The sequence below is a fragment of the Heptranchias perlo genome, chromosome 42 (genome assembly GCF_035084215.1).
Source record: "Heptranchias perlo isolate sHepPer1 chromosome 42, sHepPer1.hap1, whole genome shotgun sequence".
Classification (NCBI taxonomy): domain Eukaryota; kingdom Metazoa; phylum Chordata; class Chondrichthyes; order Hexanchiformes; family Hexanchidae; genus Heptranchias; species Heptranchias perlo.
In genome coordinates this window covers 9,895,052-9,908,609 of record NC_090366.1, presented here as the reverse complement: position 1 = coordinate 9,908,609, position 13,558 = coordinate 9,895,052, and the positions used below count along the sequence as shown (strand labels likewise).

At 50.8% G+C, this 13,558-nt stretch overlaps 1 protein-coding gene across 1 annotated transcript in view; it reads left to right on the top strand.

The window, feature by feature from the left end:
• The first annotated feature begins 2,271 nt into the window (after positions 1-2,271).
• Positions 2,272-13,558, top strand: part of LOC137306130 (E3 ubiquitin-protein ligase CBL-like) — a 46,951-nt gene continuing 35,664 nt past the window's right edge. The window contains exon 1 of the mRNA XM_067975189.1: positions 2,272-2,687. Within this exon, the coding sequence (XP_067831290.1) occupies positions 2,323-2,687 (365 nt within the window). The 5' untranslated portion in view covers positions 2,272-2,322. The remainder of the gene's footprint in view (positions 2,688-13,558) is intronic.

The window sequence follows — 13,558 nt, the reverse complement described above, 5'->3', positions numbered from 1 at the left end:
CCGATTGTTAGATTCGTTACAGTGGGTCACAGGGAGTCCAGGCATGGGCTGAAAACTGCAAAAGTCATGTCCAAGTCAGTGGCTGCACATATCAGAGTGAACAATCAGACGAAAGCCTCCTGTTTACTTCCCCTGAGTGAGAAGGACAGAATCAGCACAAAAAAACAGGCCTCTGGCTGAGGCGTAGTCACCAAAGTGGGCGGAGCATTAATGGGATTTATCAAATGTAGAGGGAGCTTTACTCTGTATTTAACCCCCTGTACCTGCCCTGGGAGTGTTTGATGGGACAGTGTAGAGGGAGCTTTACTCTGTATCTAACCCCCTGTACCTGCCCTGGGAGTGTTTGATGGGACAGTGTAGAGGGAGCTTTACTCTGTATCTAACCCCCTGTACCTGCCCTGGGAGTGTTTGATGGGACAGTGTAGAGGGAGCTTTACTCTGTATCTAACCCCCTGTACCTGCCCTGGGAGTGTTTGATGGGACAGTGTAGACGGAGCTTTACTCTGTATCTAACCCCCTGTACCTGCCCTGGGAATGTTTGACGGGACAGTGTAGAGGGAGCTTTACTCTGTTTCTAACCCTGTACCTGCCCTGGGAGTGTTTGATGGGACAGTGTAGAGGGAGCGTTACTCTGTATCTAACCCCCTGTACCTGCCCCATTTGTCCAGCACTAACACCCCTCACCTTGATCAGCGCACAAAATTCACAACAACAGAAAAGGAAACTGAGAATAAAACGGGAGTGGAACCGAGTGAGACTTTGAATGTCGTTTGTAGTCTCGGGGATATCTCTTCACGGTCACGCATGGAGCAAAAATTAATATAAACACAGCCGCTCTCACTGATATGACATTGATAAAAGTAGCCACAGTGTGAATCATGTGTGCTTGCACAGCTCCTAGCACTTTCCAGGCCCTCTGTTGAAGTGTAAGTAAACACAGCGGCCATTTTGTACAAAGCAAGATCCCACAAATATCAATTAACGATCCAGTTAATCTTTATTTTTTTTGGGCGGTGATGTTGGTTGAGGGAAGAAACGTTGGCCCCAGGACGCCAGGGAGAACTCCCCCCCTGCTCTCCTTCGAAATAGCTGCCCTGGGATCTTTGACGTCCGTCTGAGAGGGCCAGACGGGGCCCTCGGTCTAACGTCACGCCTGAGAGATGCAGAGGGGGTCGCCGTCTGCCTTCGAGGCCCGTCGGGAGCTCAGTCACACCCTATTCTCCGACCGTTCTCTCTCTCTCTCTCTCTCTCGAGACGGTCGGAGGCTGACGCAGCAAGCCTTGAAAAACAGACAGCGAGACATCCAGCTCCGCTCTCCTGCTGGGTGAGGCTCCTCCCCTGGGAGAGCGGCATCAGAAAACGTCGACGACATTCCCCCCAGGCAGGCAGCGAATTAACTGAGCTTCACGTAACAGGAGGAGGCCATTCAGCCCATCGTGGCTGTGCTGGCTCTTTGAAAGAGCTATCCAATTAGTCCCTTGCTCTTTCCCCAAAGCCCTGCAAAATTTTCCCATTTCAAGTATTTATCCAACTCCCTTTTGAAAGTTATTTCTGAATCTGCTCCCTTTCAGGCAGCGCATTCCAGATCAGAACAACTCGCTACGTAAAAAATATTACTCCCCCTCTTTTGCCAATTGTCTTATATCTGGTTACCAACCCTCCTGCCGCTGGATACTGTGGCTCAGTTAGTAGCACATTTGCTTCTGAAGGTTTGTGAGTTGAGTCCCACTCCAGCGACTTAACATCAAATCCAGGCTAACACTCCAGTGCAGCACTGAGGGAGTGCTGCACTGTCGGAGGTGCCTTCTGTCAGATGAGATATTAAACCAAGACGTAAAAGAGCCCGCTGCCAGTATTTGAAGAGTGGGAGAAGTTCTCCCTGGGGCCAATATTTATCCCTCAATCAACAGCAGTGAAACAAAATGCTCTGGTCATTATCACCTTGCTGTCTGTGGGATCTTGCTGTGCACACATTGACTGCTGCAAATCCTGCACTTCATTGGTTGTATAGTCCTTTGGGACATCCTGAGTAAAATTCGTTTCGTATCAGAACCCCTCATAATTTTGCACCTCTCTTAATCAGCAAAAATCTTAACTGCAAATAATCATGCTTTAAAAAATAAATGCAATCTCATTAAAAGGAAAAGTTAAGCCTGCAGTTTGGGGGACACAGTTTGTATTTGCTCCAGTCTGTCATTTGTTAGCGCAGCAGAGAACCGTCCTCTGAAGTTACACTTACATTAATGGAAATGACAAAGCCCTGGTCGAGCAGGAAGTGTGTGTGGGCATAATGATTTAAATATATATATATCACAGAGGAAGATGGCGACAGCTAGCAGATCTCAACAGCAAGCAAGTAAAAACACACGTTTATTTGCACTCGAGTGTCCCAGGGCGGATAGAAAAACAGTGGAAAAAGTTTACAAACAGTTGGAAAAGTTGATCAAACTTTGTCACAACCCTCGACTGCAGCTTAAGAACAGCCCCCCGTACATCTTAGAGATTGTACCCGAGACCTGCTCTCACCTCAAGCTCCTTCTGTCCAACTATGAGTCCAAGCCTGACCTTCTGTGGGAGAATCGACACCTTTGCGTGTGCCTGGAGAATCTGTCTAACAAAGCGAAGCAGGCGATCCGTCTTTTTAAGGAAGCCAAGGAAAGAATATTTGAAGAGGGATCTTATGCCAGGTGAGTCCCTTAAAACCTTTTTCTTATATTAAAAAAAGGCAGACCTCTCAATCTGAGATCTGACCTGTTTCACATTTATAAATGTTCCTCAATTATGATTTTTAAAATCATATTTCATATTTGGTCAGGTTGATATTGGGGCTAATAGGATTGAATTATGAGGACAGGTTGCATAGACCAGGCATGTGTTCTCTTGATTCGAGAAGATTAAGGGGTGAGCTAATTGAGGTGATAGAGAGAGACTATTTCCTCTGGTTGGGAGAGTCCAGAACGAGGGGGGCATAACCTTAAAATTAGAAACAATTTTACAACACCAAGTTATAGTCCAGCAATTTTATTTTAAATTCACAAGCTTTCGGAGGCTTCCTCCTTCCTTCACCTGAGGAAGGAGGAAGCCTCCGAAAGCTTGTGAATTTAAAATAAAATTGCTGGACTATAACTTGGTGTTGCAAAATTGTTTACAATTGTCAACCCCAGTCCATCACCGGCATCTCCACATCTTAAAATTAGAGCCAGGCCGTTCAGGAGTGATGTCAGGAAGCACTTCTTCACACAAAGGGGATTGGGAATCTGGAACTCTTCCCCCCCCCCCCAAAAAAAAAAAGCTGTTGAGACTGGGGGTCAATTGGAAATGTCAAAATTGAGGCTGATAAATTTTTGTTGGGTAAGGGGATTAAGGGTTATGGAACCAAGGCGAGTAGACGGAGTTAAGATACAGATCAGCCATGATCTCACTGAATGGCGGAAGAGGCTTGAGGGGCTGAATGGCCTCCTCCTGTTCCTGTGTTATTGTATTTAATATTCGAAATTTGCAAGTAAAACCCCTGAAATTAAAACACAGAACGATTTCTGGCAACACAGTTAATCAGATGTGGCGGTCACGGGCTAATTAATGGTTTGGTGGAATTTGGAACTGAAATTTGATGAAAAGTTTGTGGTTTTCCTGAAATTTATTTTAAGGAGCTTTCGCTGTATTTTGTGGGTTGAATTATTCTAAAATGCGACAAATTAATTTCACTGCTATCCACATGAATTGTTTTTAATAAACCACATAAATGGGCTGTTATTTTTGTTTTGAAAGTCTCTGAAGGTTTTGTCAGAATTTACTTTTGAAAGCTTATTTTTTTAAAGAAAAGCTTTGCGTTAAAAAGGGGTCTGGGTGATCTCTATTGGTTTATATATATCATAAATTCAATCAATGGTTAATTTATTAAACATACTTTTATTGGGATGGGAGAATTAACTTTAATAATTGATAAGAGATCGAGCCAATTTGGCAGCATAGAAAGAGGCCATTCAGCCCGTCTCTCTGAAAGAGCTCTCCCGTTCCCTTGCGCGTTCCCCAGTCCCTTTTAAATTTTTCCTTCTCAAATATTCCCTTCTAAAAGCTAATTTGGATTGTAGTTCCCGCCACTGTTTCTGGTCAAACATCCCACTGCATTTTAAATCCCTCGATCAGGTCCCCCATTAACCTTCTGTGTTCGAATGAAAAGAGCCCCTGATTCTCCGGCCTCTTGAACTATAGTCTCTCAGGCCTGGCGCCACCTCAGTGACTGGCTCTGCATCCTCCCCACGGTCTCGACATCCTTCCTAAAGTAAGGGGCCCACAACGGCACATTCTAACTGCAGCCCAACCAGTACAGTAAAGTACAGTAAAATACAACAGGATATAATACAGAATGGTAGCACACGGTATTGTATGGTACAGTATAACACAGTACAGCCCGGTATAACACAGTACAGCCCTCTGTAACGCAGTACAGCCCTCTGTAACGCAGTACAGCCCTCTGTAACGCAGTACAGCCCTCTGTAACGCAGTACAGCCCTGTGTAACGCAGTACAGCCCGGTATAACGCGGTACAGCCCTCTGTAATACAGTACAGCCCTGTGTAACGCAGTACAGCCCGGTATAATGCAGTACAGCCCTCTGTAATACAGTACAGCCCTGTATAACACAGTACAGCCCGGTATAACGCAGTACAGCCCAGTATAACACAGTACAGCCCTGTGTGACGCAGTACAGCCCTGTGTGACGCAGTACAGCCCTGTGTGACGCAGTACAGCCCTGTGTGACGCAGTACAGCCCTGTGTGACGCAGTACAGCCCTGTGTGACGCAGTACAGCCCTGTGTGACGCAGTACAGCCCTGTGTGACGCAGTACAGCCCTGTGTGACGCAGTACAGCCCTGTGTATCACAGTACAGCCCTCTGTGACGCAGTACAGCCCTGTGTGACGCAGTACAGCCCTGTGTGACACATGATGTGGAGATGCCGGTGATGGACTGGGGTGGACAAATGTAAGGAGTCTTACAACGCCAGGTTATAGTCCAACTGTTTTATTTGAAATCACAAGCTTTTGGAGGCTTCCTCCTTCGTCAGTGATTCACCTGACGAAGGAGCAAAGCTCCGAAAGCTTGTGATTTCAAATAAAACTGTTGGACTATAACCTGGTGTTGTAAGATTACTTACATTTGAGTAACACAGTGTAACACAGTACAGCCCGGTGTGACACAGTATAACACAGTAGAGCCCGGTGTGACACAGTATAACACAGTACAGCCCGGTGTGACACAGTATAACACAGTACAGCCCGGTGTGACACAGTATAACACAGTACAGCCCGGTGTAACACAGTATAACACAGTACAGCCCGGTGTGACACAGTATAACACAGTAGAGCCCGGTGTGACACAGTATAACACAGTACAGCCCGGTGTGACACAGTATAACACAGTAGAGCCCGGTGTGACACAGTATAACACAGTAGAGCCCGGTGTGACACAGTATAACACAGTACAGCCCGGTATAACACAGTATAACACAGTATTTTTTTTTTATTCGTTCATGGGATGTGGGCGTCGCTGGCGAGGCCGGCATTTATTGCCCATCCCTGATTGCCCTTGAGAAGGTGGTGGTGAGCCGCCTTCTTGAACCGCTGCAGTCCGTGTGGTGACGGTTCTCCCACAGTGCTGTTAGGAAGGGAGTTCCAGGATTTTGACCCAGTGACGATGAAGGAACGGCGATATATTTTCAAGTCGGGATGGTGTGTGACTTGGAGGGGAACGTGCAGGTGGTGTATAGCACAGTGGAGCCTGGTATAACACAGTACAGCCCGGTATAGCACTGTAGAGCCTGGTATAACACAGTAGAGCCCGGAATAGCAGAGTAGAGCCCGGTATAGCACTGTAGAGCCCGGTATAGCAGAGTAGAGCCCGGTATAGCAGAGTAGAGCCCGGTATAGCAGAGTTGAGCCCGGTATAACACAGTACAGCCGGTATAGCAGAGTACAGCCCGGTATAGCAGAGTACAGCCGGTATAGCAGAGTAGAGCCCGGTATAGCAGAGTAGAGCCCGGTATAGCAGAGTAGAGCCTGGTATAACACAGTACAGCCCGGTATAGCAGAGTAGAGCCCGGTATAGCAGAGTAGAGCCCGTATAGCAGAGTAGAGCCCGGTATAGCAGAGTAGAGCCCGGTATAGCAGAGTAGAGCCCGGTATAGCAGAGTAGAGCCCGGTATAGCAGAGTAGAGCCCGGTATAGCAGAGTAGAGCCCGGTATAGCAGAGTAGAGCCCGGTATAGCAGAGTAGAGCCCGGTATAGCAGAGTAGAGCCCGGTATAGCAGAGTGGAGCCCGGTATAGCAGAGTGGAGCCCGGTATAGCAGAGTGGAGCCCGGTATAGCAGAGTAGAGCCCGGTATAGCAGAGTAGAGCCCGGTATAGCACAGTAGAGCCCGGTATAGCACAGTAGAGCCCGGTATAGCAGAGTAGAGCCCGGTATAGCAGAGTAGAGCCCGGTATAGCAGAGTAGAGCCCGGTATAGCACTGTAGAGCCCGGTATAACACAGTAGAGCCCGGAATAGCAGAGTAGAGCCCGGAATAGCAGAGTAGAGCCCGGTATAGCAGAGTAGAGCCCGGTATAGCAGAGTAGAGCCCGGTATAGCAGAGTAGAGCCCGGTATAGCAGAGTAGAGCCCGGTATAGCAGAGTAGAGCCCGGTATAACACAGTACAGCCCGGTATAGCAGAGTAGAGCCCGGTATAGCAGAGTAGAGCCCGGTATAGCAGAGTAGAGGCCCGGTATAAGCAGAGTAGAGCCCGGTATAGCAGAGTAGAGCCCGGTATAGCAGAGTAGAGCCCGGTATAGCAGAGTAGAGCCCGGTATAGCAGAGTAGAGCCGGTATAGCAGAGTAGAGCCCGGTATAGCAGAGTAGAGCCCGGTATAGCAGAGTAGAGCCCGGTATAACACAGTAGAGCCCGGTATAGCAGAGTAGAGCCTGGTATAACACAGTAGAGCCCGGTATAGCAGAGTAGAGCCCGGTATAGCAGAGTAGAGCCCGGTATAACAGAGTAGAGCCCGGTATAGCAGAGTAGAGCCCGGTATAGCAGAGTAGAGCCCGGTATAGCAGAGTAGAGCCCGGTATAGCAGAGTAGAGCCCGGTATAGCAGAGTAGAGCCCGGTATAGCAGAGTAGAGCCCGGTATAACACAGTAGAGCCCGGTATAACAGAGTAGAGCCCGGTATAGCAGAGTAGAGCCCGGTATAGCAGAGTAGAGCCCGGTATAGCAGAGTAGAGCCCGGTATAGCAGAGTAGAGCCCGGTATAGCAGAGTAGAGCCCGGTATAGCAGAGTAGAGCCCGGTATAGCAGAGTAGAGCCCGGTATAGCAGAGTAGAGCCCGGTATAACACAGTACAGCCCGGTATAGCAGAGTAGAGCCCGGTATAGCAGAGTCGAGCCCGGTATAGCAGAGTCGAGCCCGGTATAGCAGAGTCGAGCCCGGTATAGCAGAGTAGAGCCCGGTATAACAGAGTAGAGCCCGGTATAACACAGTAGAGCCCGGTATAGCAGAGTAGAGCCCGGTATAACACAGTAGAGCCCGGTATAGCAGAGTAGAGCCCGGTATAACACAGTAGAGCCCGGTATAGCAGAGTAGAGCCCGGTATAACAGAGTAGAGCCCGGTATAGCAGAGTAGAGCCCGGTATAGCAGAGTAGAGCCCGGTATAGCAGAGTAGAGCCCGGTATAGCAGAGTAGAGCCCGGTATAGCAGAGTAGAGCCCGGTATAACACAGTAGAGCCCGGTATAGCAGAGTAGAGCCCGGTATAGCAGAGTAGAGCCCGGTATAGCAGAGTAGAGCCCGGTATAGCAGAGTAGAGCCCGGTATAGCAGAGTAGAGCCCGGTATAGCAGAGTAGAGCCCGGTATAACACAGTAGAGCCCGGTATAGCAGAGTAGAGCCCGGTATAGCAGAGTAGAGCCCGGTATAACACAGTAGAGCCCGGTATAACACAGTAGAGCCCGGTATAGCAGAGTACAGCCCGGTATAACACAGTAGAGCCCGGTATAACAGAGTAGAGCCGGTATAACACAGTAGAGCCCGGTATAACACAGTAGAGCCCGGTATAGCAGAGTAGAGCCCGGTATAGCAGAGTAGAGCCCGGTATAACACAGTAGAGCCCGGTATAACACAGTAGAGCCCGGTATAACAGAGTAGAGCCCGGTATAACACAGTAGAGCCCGGTATAACACAGTAGAGCCCGGTATAACACAGTAGAGCCCGGTATAGCAGAGTAGAGCCCGGTATAGCAGAGTAGAGCCCGGTATAGCAGAGTAGAGCCGGTATAGCAGAGTAGAGCCCGGTATAGCAGAGTAGAGCCCGGTATAGCAGAGTAGAGCCCGGTATAGCAGAGTAGAGCCCGTATAACAGAGTAGAGCCCGGTATAACACAGTAGAGCCCGGTATAGCAGAGTAGAGCCCGGTATAGCAGAGTAGAGGCCCGGTATAGCAGAGTAGAGCCCGGTATAACAGAGTAGAGCCCGGTATAGCAGAGTAGAGCCCCGGTATAGCAGAGTAGAGCCCGGTATAGCAGAGTAGAGCCCGGTATAGCAGAGGAGAGCCCGGTATAGCAGAGTAGAGCCGGTACAGCAGAGTAGAGCCCGGTATAACAGAGTAGAGCCCGGTATAGCAGAGTAGAGCCCGGTATAACACAGTAGAGCCCGGTATAGCAGAGTAGAGCCCGGTATAGCAGAGTAGAGCCCGGTATAACACAGTAGAGCCCGGTATAGCAGAGTAGAGCCCGGTATAGCAGAGTAGAGCCCGGTATAGCAGAGTACAGCCCGGTATAACAGAGTAGAGCCCGGTATAGCACAGTAGAGCCCGGTATAGCACAGTAGAGCCCGGTATAGCAGAGTAGAGCCCGGTATAACACAGTAGAGCCCGGTATAGCAGAGTAGAGCCCGGTATAGCAGAGTAGAGCCCGGTATAGCGGAGTAGAGCCCGGTATAGCGGAGTAGAGCCCGGTATAGCAGAGTAGAGCCCGGTATAGCAGAGTAGAGCCCGGTATAGCAGAGTAGAGCCCGGTATAGCAGAGTAGAGCCCGGTATAGCAGAGTAGAGCCCGGTATAGCAGAGTAGAGCCGGTATAGCAGAGTAGAGCCCGGTATAAGCAGCAGTAGAGCCCGGTATAGCAGAGTAGAGCCCGGTATAGCAGAGTAGAGCCCGGTATAGCAGAGTAGAGCCCGGTATAGCAGAGTAGAGCCCGGTATAGCAGAGTAGAGCCCGGTATAACACAGTAGAGCCCGGTATAGCAGAGTAGAGCCCGGTATAGCAGAGTAGAGCCCGGTATAGCAGAGTAGAGCCCGGTATAGCAGAGTAGAGCCCGGTATAGCAGAGTAGAGCCCGGTATAGCAGAGTAGAGCCCGGTATAGCAGAGTAGAGCCCGTATAGCAGAGTACGAGCCCCGGTATAGCAGAGTAGAGCCCGGTATAGCAAAGTAGAGCCCGGTATAGCAGAGTAGAGCCCGGTATAGCAGAGTAGAGCCCGGTATAGCAGAGTAGAGCCCGGTATAGCAGAGTAGAGCCCGGTATAGCAGAGTAGAGCCCGGTATAGCAGAGTAGAGCCCGGTATAGCAGAGTAGAGCCCGGTATAGCAGAGTAGAGCCCGGTATAGCAGAGTAGAGCCCGGTATAGCAGAGTAGAGCCCGGTATAGCAGAGTAGAGCCCGGTATAGCAGAGTAGAGCCCGGTATAGCAGAGTAGAGCCCGGTATAGCAGAGTAGAGCCCGGTATAGCAGAGTAGAGCCCGGTATAGCAGAGTAGAGCCCGGTATAGCAGAGTAGAGCCCGGTATAGCAGAGTAGAGCCCGGTATAGCAGAGTAGAGCCCGGTATAGCAGAGTAGAGCCCGGTATAGCAGAGTAGAGCCCGGTAAGCAGAGTAGAGCCCGGTATAGCAGAGTAGAGCCCGGTATAGCAGAGTAGAGCCCGGTATAGCAGAGTAGAGCCCGGTATAGCAGAGTAGAGCCCGGTATAGCAGAGTAGAGCCCGGTATAGCAGAGTAGAGCCCGGTATAGCAGAGTAGAGCCCGGTATAGCAGAGTAGAGCCCGGTATAACACAGTAGAGCCCGGTATAGCAGAGTAGAGCCCGGTATAGCAGAGTAGAGCCCGGTATAGCAGAGTAGAGCCCGGTATAGCAGAGTAGAGCCCGGTATAGCAGAGTAGAGCCCGGTATAGCAGAGTAGAGCCCGGTATAGCAGAGTAGAGCCCGGTATAGCAGAGTAGAGCCCGGTATAGCAGAGTAGAGCCCGGTATAGCAGAGTAGAGCCCGGTATAGCAGAGTAGAGCCCGGTATAGCAGAGTAGAGCCCGGTATAGCAGAGTAGAGCCCGGTATAGCAGAGTAGAGCCCGGTATAGCAGAGTAGAGCCCGGTATAGCAGAGTAGAGCCCGGTATAGCAGAGTAGAGCCCGGTATAGCAGAGTAGAGCCCGTATAGCAGAGTAGAGCCCGGTATAGCAGAGTAGAGCCCCGGGTATAGCAAGAGTAGAGCCCGGTATAGCAGAGTAGAGCCCGGTATAGCAGAGTAGAGCCCGGTATAGCAGAGTAGAGCCCGGTATAGCAGAGTAGAGCCCGGTATAGCAGAGTAGAGCCCGGTATAGCAGAGTAGAGCCCGGTATAACAGAGTAGAGCCCGGTATAGCAGAGTAGAGCCCGGTATAAGCAGAGTAGAGCCCCGGTATAGCAGAGTAGAGCCCGGTATAACAGCAGTAGAGCCCGGTATAGCAGAGTAGAGCCCGGTATAGCAGAGTAGAGCCCGGTATAGCAGAGTAGAGCCCGGTATAGACAGAGTAGAGCCCGGTATAGCAGAGTAGAGCCCGGTATAGCAGAGTAGAGCCCGGTATAGCAGAGTAGAGCCCGGTATAACAGAGTAGAGCCCGGTATAGCAGAGTAGAGCCCGGTATAGCAGAGTAGAGCCCGGTATAGCAGAGTAGAGCCCGTATAACAGAGTAGAGCCCGGTATAGCAGAGTAGAGCCCGGTATAACAGAGTAGAGCCCGGTATAGCAGAGTAGAGCCCGGTATAGCAGAGTAGAGCCCGGTATAGCAGAGTAGAGCCCGGTATAGCAAGAGTAGAGCCCGGTATAGCAGAGTAGAGCCCGGTATAGCAGAGTAGAGCCCGGTATAGCAGAGTAGAGCCCGGTATAGCAGAGTAGAGCCCGGTATAGCAGAGTAGAGCCCGGTATAACACAGTAGAGCCCGGTATAGCACAGTAGAGCCCGGTATAGCAGAGTAGAGCCCGGTATAGCAGAGTAGAGCCCGGTATAGCAGAGTAGAGCCCGGTATAGCAGAGTAGAGCCCGGTATAGCAGAGTAGAGCCCGGTATAGCAGAGTAGAGCCCGGTATAGCAGAGTAGAGCCCGGTATAGCAGAGTAGAGCCCGGTATAGCACAGTAGAGCCCGGTATAGCAGAGTAGAGCCCGGTATAGCAGAGTAGAGCCCGGTATAGCAGAGTAGAGCCCGGTATAGCAGAGTAGAGCCCGGTATAGCAGAGTAGAGCCCGGTATAGCAGAGTAGAGCCCGGTATAGCAGAGTAGAGCCCGGTATAGCAGAGTAGAGCCCGGTATAGCAGAGTAGAGCCCGGTATAGCAGAGTAGAGCCCGGTATAGCAGAGTAGAGCCCGGTATAGCAGAGTAGAGCCCGGTATAGCAGAGTAGAGCCCGGTATAGCAGAGTAGAGCCCGGTATAGCAGAGTAGAGCCCGGTATAGCAGAGTAGAGCCCGGTATAGCAGAGTAGAGCCCGGTATAGCAGAGTAGAGCCCGGTATAACAGAGTAGAGCCCGGTATAGCAGAGTAGAGCCCGGTATAGCAGAGTAGAGCCCGGTATAGCAGAGTAGAGCCCGGTATAGCAGAGTAGAGCCCGGTATAGCAGAGTAGAGCCCGGTATAAGCACAGGTAGAGCCCGGTATAACACAGTAGAGCCCGGTATAGCAGAGTAGAGCCCGGTATAGCAGAGTAGAGCCCGTATAGCAGAGTAGAGCCCGGTATAACACAGTAGAGCCCGTATAACACAGTAGAGCCCGGTATAGCAGAGTAGAGCCCGGTATAGCAGAGTAGAGCCCGGTATAGCAGAGTAGAGCCCGGTATAACACAGTAGAGCCCGGTATAGCAGAGTAGAGCCCGGTATAGCAGAGTAGAGCCCGGTATAGCAGAGTAGAGCCCGGTATAGCAGAGTCAGAGCCCGGTATAGCAGAGCAGAGCCCGGTATAGCAGAGTAGAGCCCGGTATAGACAGAGTAGAGCCCGGTATAGCAGAGTAGAGCCAGGTATAGCACGAGTAGAGCCCGGTATAGCAGAGTAGAGCCCGGTATAGCAGAGTAGAGCCCGGTATAACAGAGTAGAGCCCGGTATAGCAGAGTAGAGCCCGGTATAGCAGAGTAGAGCCCGGTATAGCAGAGTAGAGCCCGGTATAGCAGAGTAGAGCCCGGTATAGCAGAGTAGAGCCCGGTATAGCAGAGTAGAGCCCGGTATAGCAGAGTAGAGCCCGGTATAGCAGAGTTAGAGCCCGGTATAGCAGAGTAGAGCCCGGTATAGCAGAGTAGAGCCCGGTATAGCAGAGTAGAGCCCGGTATAGCAGAGTAGAGCCCGGTATAGCAGAGTAGAGCCCGGTAAAGCAGAGTAGAGCCCGGTATAGCAGAGTAGAGCCCAGGTATAGCAGAGTAGAGCCCTGTATAGCAGAGTAGAGCCCGGTATAGCAGAGTAGAGCCCGGTATAGCAGAGTAGAGCCCGGTATAGCAGAGTAGAGCCCGGTATAGCAGAGTAGAGCCCGGTATAGCAGAGTAGAGCCCGGTATAGCAGAGTAGAGCCCGGTATAGCAGAGTAGAGCCCGGTATAGCAGAGTAGAGCCCGGTATAACACAGTAGAGCCCGGTATAGCAGAGTAGAGCCCGGTATAGCACAGTAGAGCCCGGTATAGCAGAGTAGAGCCCGGTATAACATAGTAGAGCCCGGTATAGCAGAGTAGAGCCCGGTATAGCAGAGTAGAGCCCGGTATAGCAGAGTTGAGCCCGGTATAACAGAGTAGAGCCCGGTATAACAGAGTAGAGCCCGGTATAACAGAGTAGAGCCCGGTATAGCAGAGTAGAGCCCGGTATAGCAGAGTAGAGCCCGGTATAACAGAGTAGAGCCCGGTATAGCAGAGTAGAGCCCGGTATAGCAGAGTAGAGCCCGGTATAACAGAGTAGAGCCCGGTATAACAGAGTAGAGCCCGGTATAGCAGAGTAGAGCCCGGTATAACAGAGTAGAGCCCGGTATAGCAGAGTAGAGCCTGGTATAACACAGTAGAGCCCGGTATAGCAGAGTAGAGCCCGGTATAGCAGAGTAGAGCCCGGTATAACAGAGTAGAGCCCGGTATAGCAGAGTAGAGCCCGGTATAGCAGAGTAGAGCCCGGTATAGCAGAGTAGAGCCCGGTATAGCAGAGTAGAGCCCGGTATAACAGAGTAGAGCCCGGTATAGCAGAGTAGAGCCCGGTATAGCAGAGTAGAGCCCGGTATAGCAGAGTAGAGCCCGGTATAGCAGAGTAGAGCCCGGTATAACACAGTAGAGCCCGGTATAGCAG